General features: G+C 37.5%; 1 protein-coding gene across 2 annotated transcripts in view; it reads right to left on the bottom strand.

Moving 5' to 3' along the window:
• SBF2 (SET binding factor 2) overlaps positions 1–17641 on the bottom strand; it is a 416007-nt gene that overhangs the window by 145323 nt on the left and 253043 nt on the right. For both annotated transcript variants that reach the window (XM_024558744.3, XM_024558743.3), the window contains exons 14-16: positions 14081–14285; positions 8000–8109; positions 6420–6569 (exon numbers count right to left, since the gene is read on the bottom strand). In XM_024558744.3, the coding sequence (XP_024414512.2) occupies positions 6420–6569; positions 8000–8109; positions 14081–14285 (465 nt within the window). The remainder of the gene's footprint in view (positions 1–6419; positions 6570–7999; positions 8110–14080; positions 14286–17641) is intronic.

Genomic DNA, 17641 nt, shown 5'->3' with positions numbered 1-17641 from the left:
TAGACTTTGCTTCTTCACACAACAAAAATAAGGACAACAACCAATTAAAAAAAATAGAACTCCCAGAAAATCTATCTGTATGTAAGTCTGACAACCAAGGAATTAAAGAAGAAACATTCATCCAGACAGGCAGGAGGGGCGGAAATGGGCAGCTGGGGCAGAGAGGATGTGCAACAAGGTGGCAGCTGGCAGACTGGGTGAGGAGGCGGTGGTTGGAGGACTGGCCGGTCACAGATTAGTGAGTGGATAAACCCGGAGGAACAACTAGGGAGCCAGGCAGACCGAGTAACCCAGGGTTCCAGCACAGGGAAATAAAGCCTCAAAACCTCTGGCTATAAAACCTGTCGGGGTTGAGGTGGCAGGAGGAACTCCCAGTCTCACAGGAGAGTTCATAGGAGGGGCCTATGGGGTTCTTCAATGTACACAAACCCACCCACCTGGGAATCGCACCAGAAGGGCCCAATTTACTTGCCGGTAGTGGGGGAAGTGACTGAAAGAGGGGCAAGAGTCAAGCAAGTGGTACTGTTCCCTCTCTGACCCTTCCCCCACATACAGTGCACTAATACAGCAATGTGGGTTGTCCTGCCCTGGCGAATACCAAAGCCTCCACCCCTTACAACTTAATGGGTGTGCCAAGACAAAGAAATATGGCCCAAACAAAGAACAGATCAAAACTCCAAAAAAACCCTAAGTGAGGAGGAATTTGCCAACCTATCAGCTGCAGAGTTCAAAACACTGGTAATCAGGATGCTCACAGAAATGATTGAATACAGATGCAAAACAAAGGAAGAAGTAAAGGCTATGCAAAGTGAAATAAGGGAAAATATATAGGGAACCAAGAGTGAAGGGAAGGAAACTGGGACTCAAATCAACGACTTGGAGCAGAAGGAAGAAATAAACATTCAACTAGAACAGAATGAAGAAATAAGAATTCAAAAAAAATGAGGACAGGCTTAGAAACCTCTGGGACAACTTTAAACATGTCAACATCCAAATTATAGGGAAGCCAGAAGGAGAAAAGAGCAAGAAATTAAAAACTTATTTGAATAATGAGGGGTTACTTCCCTAGGTTGGTGAAGAAATAGACATGCAAGTCTAGGAAGCTCAGAGAGTCCCAAAGAAATTGGACCCAAAGAGGAACACACCAAGACACATCATAATTAAATTATCCAAGATTAAAGATAAGGAGAGAATCTTAAAAGCAGCAAGAGAAAAGGAGACAGTTACCTACAAAGGAGTTCCCATAAGGCTATCAGCTGATTTCTGAAAAGAAATCTTGCAGGAAAGAAGGGGCTGGAAAGAAGTATTTGAAGTCATGAAGGGCAAGAACGTACAACCAAGATTACTCTATCCAGCAAAGCTATCATTTAGAATGGAAAGGCAGATAAAGTGCTTCCTAGATAAGGTCAAGTTAAAGGAGTTCCTCATCACCAAGCCCTTATTATATGAAATGTTAAAGGGACTTATCTAAGAAAAAGAAGATCAAAGCTATGAACAGTAAAATGGTAACAAACTCACAACTATGAACTGAACCTGAAAAACGAAAACAAAAATGAAGTAAGCAAACAACTAGAACAGGAACAGAATCACAGAAATGGAGATCACATGGAGGGTTATCAGTGGGGAGGGGGAAGGGAGAGAATGGAGGAAAGGGTGCAAGGAACAAAAAGCATAATTGGTAAGTACAAAATAGACATAGGGAGGTTAAGAATGGTATAGGATATGGAGAAGCCAAAGAACTTATATGTATGACCCATGGACATGAACTAAGGGGGAGGAATGCTGGTAAGAGGGGGCTTTAGGATGGAGGGGGATAAGGAGAGAAAAAGTGGGGATAACTATAATAGCATAATCAATAAAATATACTTAAAAAAAGATTACATTTTTGATGCTAAGTTTTAAGTTAGAATTTCTGAGTAAGATATCTTTTTAAATTTGTTTGAAAAAATCAATATGCCTTGCAAAACAGTCTAATAGCAGTACCCTAAGACATTAATGTGTATGAGTTACAAGATTATAAAGAAGAATGGTACACTGACCACCCATATACCTAGTGAGAAATAGGTACTAGAGTATTACCATTACCTTTGAGGACCTCTTCATTCACTGCCCTTCCTTTCTGTCCCCCAGAAGTAATTTTCTTGAATAATTTGTTTATTATTCCCTTGATTTTCTTTTTTCCTCAGTTTTATCGAGGTAAAATCGACAAGTAAAATTGTAGGTACAATGTGATAATTTAATATACATATGCATTATTGTGCATTTCTTTATAGTTTTACCACATGTTATATCCCTAAATTAAATATCCCCAAATAATGTTACATGTTTTCAATTTTATGCCATTGGAACCATATTGTAATTGAATTGCCTTTTAATTTTTGTACAAATTATCTTATTTAAGATCCATCCACACTGTTTCTTATAGCTGTAATTCATTCATTTTCACGATTAAATAATATTCTAATATAAGAAGATAGCCTGGTTTATCTGTTCTACTGCTGGCTGGTGTATGAGTTATATCCAGTCTTCTGCTACTGCAAACAATAAACGTGCTTGTGCACGTCCCTTGCTGTACCTGGGAAGGAGTTCCTCGAAGAGTGGAATCTCTGGATGAGAGACTCTAGTCACATTCAACTTTATAGGGAAATGACCAATTATTGTATTTCTTGTTACCTTATTTCATTTTCTAAAGGACTATGGCATTGTACATTCTAACCAGCAGAGTTGACATGTTTCATTTGTTCCATAATTTCACCAATACTTGATATTATCTGACTTATAAATTATTACAAAATAGTTTATAAAAGGTTATTGCATTGTGGTTTCAATTTACATTTCTCCAGCTATTGACTTAGATCACCTTTTCTTTTTTTTGAGATAATCTTTTCATACACTTATCATCCCAGTGGGTTTCCTCTTCTCTGAAATACTTTTCTAGGTCTGTTGTCCATTTAGAATTAGAATTGCATTTGTCTTAGGGATGTGTAAGTTTTTTATAATCTGAGTACTGATCCATTGGCAGTTATGTCCTTTGCAAACACCTCACTCTGAAATTTGCATTCTCACTCTCTTTATGGCATTTTTTGATGAACAGAAGTTCTTAATTTTAATGTAGTCAAATTTATTAATCTTTTCTTTTAACATTGGCATTATTTGTGACTTGATAACAAATCCCAAAGTCATAAAGATATCTCTATTCTTTTTGAAAAATTGTATAAAATGGCCAAAAGACATATGAAAAGATGCTCAACATCACTAATCATCAGAGAAATGCAAATAAAAACCACAATGAGATATCACCTCACATCTCACAGAATGGCTGTGGTCAAAAAATCAACAAACAACAAGTGATGGTGAGGATGCGGAGAAAGGGGAACCTTTGCACTGTTGGTGAGAATGTAGACTGGTGTAGCCACTGTGGAAAACAGTAGGGAGATACCTCAAAAAATTAAAAATGGGAGGCAGGCATGGATGAGGTGGAGGGGCGTGGTGGGTGCAAAGGGAGACAACTGTACTTGCACAATAAAAAATAATAATAAATTAAAGATGGATCTGCCTTTTGACCCAGCAATGCTACTTCTGGGAATATATCTGAAGGAAACCAAAACACTAATTCAAAAAAACATACGCATTCCTATGTTCACTGCAGCATTAGTTATAATCGGCAAGTTATGGAAGCAGCCCAAGTGTCCATCTATAGATGAGTGGATAAAACAACTCTTACACAGTGATTATGCTCAGCCATAAAGAAGAAGAAAATTTTACCCTTTGCAATAGTATGGACGGACCTGGAGAACATTATGCTAAGTGAAGTAAGTCAGTTAGAGAAAGACAAATACTGTATGATTTCACTCATATGTAGAATCTATCAAATGAACTGAACAAGGAAAACAGAGACAGACTCATAGATAGAGAATAGATGACAATTAGTGGGGCAGGGGAGAGGAAGTTATGGGGTGGAGGGATTGAGCAAAAAGGAAAAAGGACTCATGGACATGGACAACAGTGTGGTGATTGCTCAGGGAGGGGGTGTGAGGGGACTGAATGGTAATGGAAAAAAATATAATAAAGGTTATATACCGTATTTTTCAGACTATAAGACACACCAGTCTGTAAGACGTACCTAGGTTTTAGAGGAGGAAAATAGGAAAAAAAAATTGGGGGGGTGCTGCTCCACCACCACCCCCAGACCCCCAGTCAGCTAAGCTACATTTGGACTATAAGATGCACCCCCATTTTCCTCCCAAATTGGTGGGGAGGCAGTGCATCTTATAGTCTAAAAAATACAGTATATATATATTTTAACACTTTTAAAAATTATTTTATTGTTGTTCAATTACAGTTGTCTGCATTTTTCCAACATGACTCCCCCCAACCCCAGCCAAACCCGCCTCCCTCCCTTGCTTCCACCCTCCCCCTTGGTTTTGTCCATGTGTCCTTTATAGTAGTTCCTGAAAACCCTTCCCCCCATTATCCCTTACCCCCTCCCCTCTGGTTACTGTCAGACTGTTCTTAATTTCAATGTTTCTGGTTATATTCTGCTTGCTTTTTTCTTTTGTTGATTATGTTCCAGTTAAAGATGAGAGCATATGGTATTTGTCCCTTACTGCCTGGCTTATTTAATTTTATCTAGGCAAAGGCTATACAGGTATTATTTTTTCAAGTTTTCTGTTAGTTTGAAGTTTAGGAAAGTGAAGAAATGAAAACAAAAGCCAGTAGAAGGTAATAATTAGAATGACTTCAGTGGGAAAGATGAAGTCAGTGGACATAATATATTTCACCTAAAACATGTAGTTTATGAACATCATGGATGCATGAATTATGTAGTAATACTTAAATCTTTACTAATCCATATACAGAAATAAAAGTATTGTCAAAATGAAAAAAAAAGAAAAATTGTATAGGTTGGTCTTTCATAGTTAAGCCTTTAATTCACATAAAACTAATTTTATGTATACTGTGATATATGTCCATTTTTTGTGTATGTAGTATATTACGTGTACATGGTCAATTGTTCTGGTATTATTTATTGAATTTCTCATCTTTTTGCCACTGATTTGAAATGTCAAGCTCATTTTTAATCAAGTTTCCATATATATATACATTTGTTTATGAACTTTATAGTTGTTCTGTTGTTCAATTTTTTTATGATTGTCCAGTAACATACTGTATTAATTACTACAATCTTAAACTAATTAAAAATTTAAAGAGAGTTTTACTGCAGGGTAACTGACAAGTACAATGGTAAGACATAAGTGTTGACAGTGGTGACTTGACATATGTATACACCATGAAAGGGTCCTCACAATTGAGTTAATTAACGCATCTATCACCTCACAAATTTATCTTGATGGGGGGCATGAACAATTTAAGTTCTACTCTCTTAGCAAATTTCAATTATATAATTCAATGTTATCAACTATAGTCAGCATGTTTTATATAAGATCCTCAGGCCTTACTCATCTTATAGCTATAAATTTTCATCTGTTTGTAAGAGTGTGACATTTTCCCATGCTTTGTTCTTTTAGGAGTGTGTTTTGCTCTTAGGGTTTTGCTCTTCAGTTGGAATTCTGATGGAACTGCACTGCCTCCTATTTTGAGGAAAACTATTATAATTCTGTAATATTGAGTCTACCAATCTATGAACATGATATATCTTTCCATTTACTTATGCTTTCCTTCATCCACATATTTTATTATCAATTATACCCTGTAATTCTCACTTTCCAATCCATCAGAATTTACCATGCATTTTGTTTAGGTTCTCTGGAGTCCCAAGAGTTAATATTTAATTACATTTTTTCTGTTTGTGCAAAAACTTTGAAGGAGGATTTGTGTGTCACTTGAAAAGAATATGATGCCAATATTCACAGAATTTCTAACAAGGGAGTCGGGGGGAAATTTGATTATTTGTCTCTAATAATTAAGTCTTCATGATTTTGTAGGAAATTTATTTCTGTAAGATCATACACATATTTTGAAGCCAACTAGAAATTTATTTTTGTGCTTCACACACACAAAGTGCTTAGTAAATAATTAATTCATCACTTGTATTATCGAGCACTCACTGCTCTCTGCTTTAACGGTGTAACTGAAAACTGACTACAAAGGGCCGACATAAATACACACATTAAGTACAATATACCAAATATTTTCAAGATGGCTGTTTGGCTTCAGAAATCTTGCTTATAAAACTAGTAAATAACCTTTATTTTCAAGAGAGAAAAAAGAATGAAAAATTCTTAATATTTATGCCAAGTAAGAAACGAGTGTTTCCGACAGAAATGGCATGGACATTGGCTCTTCATCCTGTGAGCTACTGAAGGCTCAAGATCTTGCTAGATCAGCAACTGAATTTCCTGGAAAAATAAAAAGTATTCACAAATAAGAATAATAATCTGGAAAAAATTAAAAATTACCTGTAGAGTACAGTTCATCATCCTTATTATGTAATCGAACTGTTGATGGTCTAGTATTGCCCGGTTTTGCTGGACATGGAGACCCAGCTCCTCCGTGAGACACTGTCTTGCTGCCTTTCCTTTCAGGGCTCTCAGTGCAGCAGGAAGGGTCTGAGGATGAGAGAGGCCGGCGTGAACAAGAGGAGCCACTGGAGGAAACTAACTTGTAATCTCACTGAAAATTCAGGTGCATCCTGTAAACTATTTGACAGTTACTACTAAAATTAAAGTCTTGGAAAAGAGTAGCTTTGCTATTGAGGACAATTATAAAATAGATAGATTTTTAGCTATTTTTATTTATAAGCAAGCATGAAAAAATAAGTAAAATTAGTTTATATAATAAATTAAAAAAACATTACACTTTTTTAAAAAACTCATCAAAACTCTAGTTATCAAATGACTGTTGCTTCAGATCACAAGTCAAAGCCAGACACTTGGACACCTTCTTTTAATAACTGGCCCCATCTCCATGGCAAGAATAGAAAGAAAAATTAAAATGACAAGAAATGCAGGGGATTTTCTACTTTTACACTAGTCAGCTATTTAATCACTACTTAGTTTTAATTTATGACTGGAAAATTCTACAATCTCTTCTCATTTCAATATCGAAATAAAAAAGAGAAAAAGGACTCAGAGCAACACATAGAAACCTTTAGGTTTGTTCATTAAAAATATTTCACCTTATTATCCATAAGCATGCCTCTTTCAGTTCATCCACTAAAGCCTAGTTAACACACTTTACATAAAATATTAATAGGTTTAACTTTGAAAACCTACAAAACAGAACAAAGGAGCAAATAAGGAGGAAGGGAAGAAGCCTGAGAGCAGGAGGCCACAACACAGGTTCAGGCAGGTACAAGAAAGAGGACGTGGAAGCTGAAAGCAAGAACAAAAGAAAGTCTACAACACTTCAGCCATAGGAAAAATGGAAACCCGCCAGCCTCAAAACAGAAAGCGGCTTGGGGTCATTTAGCGTAAGGGTAAAAACTTTATACGCTGTACTAGCCCCCTGTAATAGATGTTCAGAACTATGATGAATCACTAAGAAAAGATTACTTTATGCTTAGCATATTTTATTACAGAAGGCAAGAAAATCTGCTTAACAAGGCGCATTTAAGTTGAATACCACAATTTCTATAATTCATTACTTATTCCAACTAGATTCTTTGCAATAAATATAATTACATGTCTAATGCTCTGTTGTACACCTGAAACTAATACAATATTGAATATCAAATGTAATTGAAAAAAAATTAAAAATAATAAAATGTTAAGTTCTTAAGTAATATGCCAAAATAGGATCTAATGAATAAAGTCAGAAGTTTGAGGGAAAAAAATGACTATCGATATTTGCCTGGGAGCCAGGTAATTAGGGTTGGCTAAGATTTTAAATCTTAGACACTATTCATTTAAAATTATCAAAACACTTGATAAAGAAAAAGGGTGAAATTAGAGGAGAGGTCAGCTGGCAAGCTAAACAGGTAAATCTGAAAGGGAAATAATGGATTCTTACTTAGGAAAGGTGGCATTTTATTTATTACCTTTTCTGTCTCCAACGTTTTATTTTCAAATATGAATGCGATGCAGTTTCTAACAACTTCCAGTCTCTGTGCACTGTTGAAAACTGTTGTCACCTTATCCATTATTGAAACTAGTAAAGGAATAGAAAAAAAACACAAGTAAATTAAACTCCTCTGGCAATTACAGCAGCGAGGGGAACAGTACTGCTTCGAGTTTGTATGTCGCTAACTATTCACATGATCGACATTTAGAATTTACGTTTCCCTTGTGACATGGCCTTGAAGGCATTCCACTTCATTACTTTGATTACATTTTTAGGTTTCAAAGTTTTGGGCTGGTCAATGGTTTATGGAAAATAATTTGACAGGACAGAGTCCAATGATATACTTAACTCATGCAAATTAATTCATATTTCACAGTAAAATTATATTAAGCAAAGGTAAACATCTATTTTAATTGTAATTATAAACAAACTGGGAAGTGCTTGGGGCCCCCGGATCGTGACACAAGTGTATGTAAGGGGGCCCCTAATGAAAAGAGATGTTGGTATTTCTAAGATATTACAAAAGAAAAACTACATACTTCAGAAAACTAGACTATAAATCTGAGTAGAGGGGACTGGAAGGCGCACTGTGCCAAAAGAGAAACGCTCATAGCCGAACGGCTGCTGTGCAAACCGGGGGACTAAGTTTTAGTCCTGTACACTCGGCACCTGCCACCTTCACTGTAACCCTGCATACTTCTGATTATTACATAGGCTAAAATTACTTAAGATAAATGTAACTCATTAAGTGAATACCAGAAGGATGTAAATGAAAGCAGTATTTTGTAAACAAAAAGTAATATGTAACAAATGAGGTAGCATCAATAATTTTTAAGCCCAAAAGAAAAATTCCTTATTGTTCATAGCCGCTCTTGGAATCTAAAGGCAGAATCCCATCAGCTCCCCACATACCTAACAAGAAAGACTATCCTATGTTACTTATTAGCATCCCTTTCATTTTATCAACATGAAACCTCACCTCTTTTGAATAATTTTTTAAACACTTAAAAATTTTCGAAATATTTATAAGCTCACAAAAAGTTGTAGAATAGTACAGAGAAGATCCATGCTTTTCTCATCACCCAGCTTCCTCCAACGGTGACATCTGACATAACTAAAGCGCTTTGTCAGAATCAGGAAGTCAACGGGCATCATACGGTTAACTAGACAACAGATCTTACTTGAATTTTACCAGTTTTCTTCAAGTCATTTTCAGTCACATGACATTAAATTCTGTATAACCAGGGTGGTTAAACAGATTATTTCATATGACTTTTCTGTCTGAAATGCTCATTCTTAATTGTGGGCTATGGTGCTTCCCACACATGTAGGTTAGTAGTAGAGACTAAAATAGAAATCGATCTATATTTAGAGTAGAAAACTTCTTAAAGAGTCTCCAAAAAACACCACATACTTTACTGAAAGAGCAACGTCTTTAAGCTATGTTTATAAACTTTTAATTCTAAAGTATCTTTAGTAGTATTTTAAATTTTCTTTAGAACAAGCCAGAAACCCCCCATTTTCTTGTAAGGAATCTGTTTACCACCAGGGAATTATGATTTTCCTTTGAGATTATGATTTAGTTCACCCCCAGGAGAAAGTTCTGTTGGAGTTACTGATGCTTCAGGGACTGGCCAAACCCCAGCTGCATCATCCTTATACCAGATTTCTAACCTTTGATAACACCTTTGGTGTCTGGGTGCCTGACTTCCCAGGACTGCCTTTCTAAGGCTTTGGCTATTAAATGATAGTTTCAGACCATAACCATTCCTCTGGCCCCTCTGAGGAATAGCTGGAAACTAGTTAACCTCTCAAAATGTGAATATCTGTTAAGGTGATAGCAAATACTAACTCATTAAATGAGTATCATGTAAAATGAAACGGTCATAGCTTTTAATTTAGGACAAGGGAAATCCTGATTCTGACCAACCCAAAGAAACCAGAAAGTTGGACAGAGGCCCCCGCAAGCATGCATGCACGTATCCATTCCTTCTGGCTTTACAGGAAGTACGTGCAGGACCGAATACTGAGTCCTGTGTGCCTGTCTCGCCGTTACAGTGAGACGTCCCATATGCATCTAAATAAAGAATTTGATGTGAATTGAAAATGAAGAGAGTAAAGAGATTGTACAAAGATAACACTGAGGGAAGGCTAAAATTCAAGCACATTAAGTTTTAAACTTCTACTTTGTTCATGTGGGTATTTAAATAATACATTCAACAAACTTATGAACATTAAAACTACATGACCACAATCCTTCAAAAAGTAACTATATACCATAATATGTCAACCTTCTCTGTCCTCTCCTCTATGTGGAAGTACAACCAACACATGTAAAACTTGTATAATCTTAGGAAAATAATGGCAAATTAACATTACTAAATAAACAAGTAATATTAACATTATTACGTAAGTAACACGTAAATAATACATAAATCATGAGCATTATCACATGCATGATATAATTAATACATTGTTATCCATTGATAATAAAATTACACTCACTTCCAGGTAGGATGGAACAGTTTGTGCAAACTAGAACTTCTACCAGGAATAGTTATAAATGTCAGATAAAATGCAAAAACCATCTACTTATATATCAGAGAACTACAGAAGCACAAAGAGGAGAGGACCTAAGATCCAGAGAAGGGAAAAGACTAAAGACACATATCCATTTTTTCCCGGGGAGATTTGTCAATACTGGGCGCAGACAAGAGGCTGAGCATGCAGGCTTGGTTCTGGCTATGGCTATGTTGGCTGGTGAAGTTTCTGGTGAAAGCTGAGCTGACAAAAGTGTGCTGTAGTCCCTATGCAAACCTTTAAAAGAACATTAAGGAAATGTATAAATAACAAGAGATAAATTATGGAATAAGGAAGTTTATTAATCCAAAAGGTAAGAAATCAAGGGAAACCACAAAACGGGAGGATGAAATAGAAACAACCCAGTAAATCACATCAAAGCTATTACTGTCCAATAAACTATATATATGCTAAAATACAAGAAATACACTAAGATAGTAAGACTTGCTAAAGAAACCCACCACCATACAAGAGGCATACCTTAAATACAGGGACCCATACTGTTTGAAAATAAAAGGATAAAAGAGATGAGCCATACAAACACTAACCAAAGGAAAACTGCTACAGCTGTATGAACATCAGAGAACACTTCAAGGCAGGAAGCATTGATAGAGACAAAGAGGGACATTTCATAATGACAAAGGGATCAATCATCAGGATGCTGTAATATTTGTAAATATATTTAAATCCAATAAATCAACCTCAAAATGTGTAAAGAAAAAATAGAACTAAAAAGACCAATAGGTAATATTACTATTACTATAAAAGATTTAACATATCTCCCTCAAAAAAGAGAAGAGATTAATCAGTAAAGAAAGACAACTCACAGAATGGGAAAAAATATTTGCTAATCATGTACTGATAAAGGACTTGTATATAGAATATACAGAGAACTGTTAACAACTCAATAATAAAAAGACAGCCCAAAAGTGGGCAAATGATCTGAATGGACATTTCTCCAGAGAAGATATAAAAGTGGCCAACAAACAAATGAAAAGATGCTCTGCTTCATTAGTGAATGTAGAGAGACTGGAATGCCCATACACTGCTGGTGGGAATGTAAGCTGGTACAGCTGCTTTGTTAAGTAGTCTGGTATGTCCTCAAAATGTGCAACATAGACTGATCATATGACCTAGCAATTCCACACCCAGGCATACACCTGCAGGAACTGAAAACACATGTCCGCCAAAACTTATACATGAATGCTCAAAGCAACATTATTGATAGTAGCAGAAGTAGAAAAAACTCAAATATCCATCCACTGATGAATGAACACCAAAATGTGATATGCAGCTGGTCCTCATCTTAGGACAATGGTTTGAGTTACGATTTTTCAACCTTATGATGGTGCAAAAGCACTCAGCGTTCAGTAGAAACTGTACTTCAAATTCCGAAATTTTTATCTTTCCCCAAGCTAGCCACATGCGGTAGGATGCTCTCTTCTGATGCTGGGGAGCTGCAGGGAGCCGCGGTGACCAGCCGGGTAAACAACCGGTATCTCCAGTGCACTGTGTCGCCAGCCTGTGCTGGGTGTTGTGTTCTGAGCACATTTAAGGTAGGCTAGGCCAAGCTACGATGGTGGCTCGGTCAGGGGTACTAAATGCTTTTTTAACTTGTGATATTTTCAACTAATGGTGGATTTATCGGGATGTAACCCCATCCATGAGTCCAGGAGCATCTGCATATCCATACAATGGAATATTATTCAGCCATAAAAAGCAATGAAGTACTGACACACAGTATGTGAATTAACTGAAAATATCATGCTCAATGAAATAAGCCAGTCACAAAAGATAACATAATACATGACCCCATTTATATAAAATGTCCAGATTAGGCAAATCTACAAAGATATGAAGTAGATTACTGCCAAAAGCTAAGGAAGAAGTGATTAAGGGGAAAATTGGGAGTAACTGCTAATAGGCATGGGTATTTTTGTTTGAGATAATAAAAATTCTCTAAAATTAGACAGTGAAAATGGTTGCAAAACCCCGTGAATATACTAAAAATCACTGAACTATCCACTTTAAATGGGTGAGTTTTATGGCAGGTGAATTATATCCCAATGTAGTTGTTTTTTAAGAAGCGATGATTCTACAGGGGTGGTGCTACTGGCAGTCAGTCTCTCTCAAGAGCCAGGGAGTCTCTCCCACTGGCCAAAATGGCAGCAGGGGGATGTTCTTACAGTGAGCACATGGAAAACTGGAAACGGGATAGAGCCCGAGTGCAAAAAGCCAGCAAGATAACTGGATAGAGAAACAAGCCTTCCCTCTCCTCTGGTACCAGTTGGGGGTAGGATAAGGAAAAGGCAGGCGCAAGCACCACGTAAGTCAAATGGTGCAGGGGCAGGTGCCAGACCAAAGAGGCCTGTCAGGCTAGCCTAGGGAAAGAAGGAATTGGTTGGGACGTGGACCCAGCTGAAGCACATGAAGTTTGGGAAGTTGACTGGACATCTTGAGAAAGCACCTGGTCTGTCCCACACCCAGGCTAATATGTCATGGGAACAAAGAAAAATGTTCTTGCTCGTGGCTGGTTTCCTCGTGACCTGGACTCACATGGTAGGACTCATCTTGTCGTGGGCCATGTGGCCTTAGCAACTATGTGGCCCATGACCTCTAGGAAGGAGCCTCTCTCGCTCTCTGGCTCAGCTAGTGATGTACTAGCCAGTGTGTTCTCACGCTCCTGCAGCCCTAGCAGCTGCATGGCCCAAGGCTGTTTGGGGTCCATCTACAGGCTCCAGGGGGCAGCCTGAAATGAACAGCAGCTGGGAACAAGGTAAGCTACCTGGATGTGGACTATTACTGCTTAGCAGCTGCCTGCAGGCTCCAAAGGGCTGTACTTTAAAATGGAGCAAGATGTTGACACTGGCTTTTGTCTCGGTTTTGCAGAGAAGATGGACTTTTGAGTCAGGATCTGCCATTCTCCCAGATCACGCAGCAACTGAATAAAACCTCTTTCCTTTCACACCGGCAACTGTCTCACAAGTTTGGCTTTTGTGGCGGCAGGCAGATGAACCTCTGTTTTTTCATTTGGTTATAGTAGCAGTTAGATTAATGGTTACCCTTTGTGAGAAGCAGTGAATGGAACAGTGTTTCTGGGTGTTGATAATGCTCTGATTCTGGTTACACAAGCTTGTTTAAATTGTGAACATTTATCAAGTTGTACACTTTAGTTTTTGTATCTTCTATCTTTTTTTTAAGATTTCATTTATTTATTTTTAGAGAGAAGAAAGAGGAGGGAGAAAGAGAGGGAAAGAAACATCAATATGAGAAAGAAATATTGATTGACTGCCTTTCATACATACCCCTAACAGGGACTGAACCCACAAACCAGGCATGTGCCCTGACCGGGAATCAAACCGATGACCTTTCGCTTTGTGGGAGGATGCCCACCCAATCAACTGAGCCACACCAGTTAGGGCTGTGTCTTATATCTTGATGAAAGGTTTACTTTTAAAACAAAGAGACAAATACATACCAACAGGTGGACCTGCTGGTACAACACATTTCTTTTCCACTCGTGTAGCTGGAGGTGCATTCTGGTTCTTAGCAAGATTTTCCTGTATTAATTCCTGTACCCGGGTTTCATTAATCTTTGGAAAAGGAAGAATATGAACTCGCAAGTGGGATCCTTCTGTTGGGCGTGGAACTTTCTGAAATGCCATGTGAGGGTTTGGATTCTCCTGTAACATGAAACACAGATAAAATTATTCAAAAGGTAAAACAGCAGATTGTCAGGAAGGGCGTGGGAGGTCAGAGGGATACAAACCGCAATCAGAGAGATGATTACATGTATTCAGATATATGCCATAAAATACAGAGTTCCAGGACCTTAATTCAGCAGCATCTGACACAGCTGATGAACCTTCTTCCCCTTCCACGAACACTTTTTTTCCCACTTGATTTCTAGGTCTGCCGGCTACATCTTCATTTTTTATGTCCCTAATCTCTTAAAGACATGAATATCCCAGGGCTCAGACCTTAGGCTTCTCTTCTACTTCCACACTTACTTCCTTGGTGATAATTTCCAGTCTCATATCTTTAAACCACCAAAACACCAATAACTCACAAATTCTTATCTCCAACTGAGCTTTCTCCTGAACTCCATACCCATATATTCAATACATGTATTTCCATTTGAGCCCTGGCTGGTGTGGCTCAGTGGATTGAGCGCTGGCCTGTGAGCAAAAAAGTTGCTGGTTTGATTCCCAGTCAGGGCACATGCCTGGGTTGCAGGCCAGGTCCCCGGTTGGGGGTGTGCAAGAGGATATGGATTAAGGCATTCTTTCTCCCTCCCTTATCCTCTTTCTGAAAATAAATTAATAAAATATTTTTTAAAATAAATATTTCCATTTGAATTTTAAAAAACATCTAATATGTCCAAAATGGAGGATTTAATCTTTATTTTCTCTAATCTGTTTTCTATAGTCTCCACCTCTTCAGCATATGACATATTTATTTTTCCAATCACTCAGGTGAAAAGCTTGGAGTCATGTCTTTCTCTAAGACCCCATTATCCACTCCTCTTCAGTGCTCTGGATGTTGCCTGTAAAATATGTTTATAACCTGACTGCTTTGCAACGACTTGATTCAAGCCAACATCTCTCATTTACTACTGAACAACTATCTCCTAACTGGTCTCCCTACTTCCACCTTGCTCCCTCCCTCTTCTATTCTTTTTTAAAATTATTTTATTGTTGTTCAATCACAGTTGTCTGCATCTACCCCCACCACAGCCCTCCCCACTTCCCTCCTTTGCTTCCACCCCTCCTGGGTTTTGTCCACGTGTCCTTTATAGTTGTTCCTGAAAACCCTTCCCCCCATTATCCCTCCCACCTCCCTTCTCTTCTATTCTTAACACTGCAGACAGAATGAACTAGTTAAAGTATGTTAAATTATCACCGAACTATTCTGTTCATTCAAATAGCTCTTTATCTCATTCCGAGTAAAATCCAAAGATTTTACAATAATTTATAAGGCCCTGTAAGATCTGGCTTTTCTATGTGACCATGTCTTACTACTGTTTCCTTCTTTCATTCTGCTCCAGACACACCGTCCTTCTTGTTCCTGCCTCAAGGCCTTTGCATTAACTGTTCCACCACTGATTTATAGCCACTCCTCTCTCCCTTTCTTTCCTCAAATATCACCTTTCTTGGCCACCTTATATAACATTACCCCACCCCAACACACTCCCAATCCCCTTATATTTTCCTTCTTAGCACTTATCACCTTCTCAACATACTATAAATTTTATTTAACTTTATTGTCTATCCTTCTCTCAATAACATGAAGTCCCAATGAGGGTAGACTTTTCAGTCAATTAAAAAAATGTTTTTTGTCCTCTGCATCTAGAAACTGCATGGTACCCAGCAGACACCCTAAACTACTTCCTACTGAATCCTAACAAATGGGACACAATGTTGAACACATATTAGGATCATAATAATTGAATTAAATATGTCAGCCAATATTTTCATAAATCCTCAGGACTGGCATGGATTTTTATCCAGTCACCTAGTTAAGTAGGATTATATTTCAAATACTACAAGCAGAGTGAAATCCATCCTTTTCATAAAATTCTCCAGGGAAGGCTCCTTTACAACCATTCTGAGACCAATTCCAGCATTTATTATCCTTTGTAATCAGAAAACTACCCCCTGCAAAAGAACTTATGTTATTCCCGTTGTCGATTAAACTCTATACTACCCTCATACATTCTCTGGACAATTAAAATGACCAACTGTCATCATCTGTTAGAGCCGCTCCCACAATTCTTTGTGGTTATTTGGCCCAGACCCAGGAAAGGAAAAGGTTGGGTCATAGCAGATGACATAGGAAGCACATCTCAGCGATACAATTGATATAATACTTCTTTAAAGTGTCAAAAAGCCTGGGTTCCAGTTTTTGCCCTACTCATTATGTAATGCTGGATACATAACTTTGCTGAACGTATACACTTAGGCTTCTCTTAAAAGTTTCCTGAGAAGGTAAAATCAGATGTAGAACTTGTTCTTGCCAAAGCAACCCTCATACACTCTGTGTTTTCCCCTTATGTCATTAGCAAAGGCAGAGAAGAATAACTAAGTAAATTCCTATGCCAGGACTTCATGACCACCACTTTCTAAACTGTATGCTGAAAAAACTGTTCTAAAATTATTCCTGGATTGACACCAGCATCACTAATCTATAGTTTATAAAATTGCCTTTTTCTAATAGTGTATTTGTTTTTCTCTATTCTTTAGGCAAAAGTCTAAGAGATCTTTCCAAAGTTATAAATATACATTTTCTAAAAACCATTAGGCAGATATTGTTTTAAGGATAGGAAGGTAATTAATGTGGATTTTGAGGTCTAAGTCAGAAGCATTTAAAGTATAGTCTTCACTACTTTTGTTTTTATTTACACTTATTTTCCTTATAACATAAATTAAAACTTTAAATATATTTTCCATGATGGACATAATATTCATTAAATCAAACTTTAAAACATGGACCTAACAGTCCTATTAAAAAATGGGCAAAGGACCTGAATAGACACTTCTCCAAAGAGGATATACAGATGGCCAACAGACATATGAAAAGATGCTCAATGTCACTAATCATCAGAGAAATGCAAATTAAAACCATAATGAGATATTACCTCACACCTGTCAGAATGGCCATCATCATCAGTAAATCAACAAACAAGTGCTGGCAAGGATGTGGAGAAAGGGAAACCCTTCTGCACTGTTGGTAGGAATGCAGACTGGTGCAGCCACTGTGGAAAGCAGTGTGGAGTTTCCTCAAAAAATTAAAAATGGAACTGCCTTTTGACCCAGTGATTCCACTTCTAGGAATTATCCAAAGAAACCTAAAACACTAATTCAAATGAATATACGCAGCTTAATTACAATAGCCTAGATGGAAGCAGCCCAAATGTCTATCAGTAGATGAGTGGGTAAAACAAGTATGGGACATTTACACAATGGAATATTACTCAGCCATAAAAAAGAAAAATTAAGAGCAAAGCGATGAAGAGATAGACAATCTACCTGATGCAGAG

This window comes from Desmodus rotundus, chromosome 5 (genome assembly GCF_022682495.2).
Source record: "Desmodus rotundus isolate HL8 chromosome 5, HLdesRot8A.1, whole genome shotgun sequence".
In the NCBI taxonomy this organism is placed as follows: domain Eukaryota; kingdom Metazoa; phylum Chordata; class Mammalia; order Chiroptera; family Phyllostomidae; genus Desmodus; species Desmodus rotundus.
The sequence above is the reverse complement of the archived record's forward strand: the minus strand, read 5'-3'. Positions and strand labels throughout refer to the sequence as shown.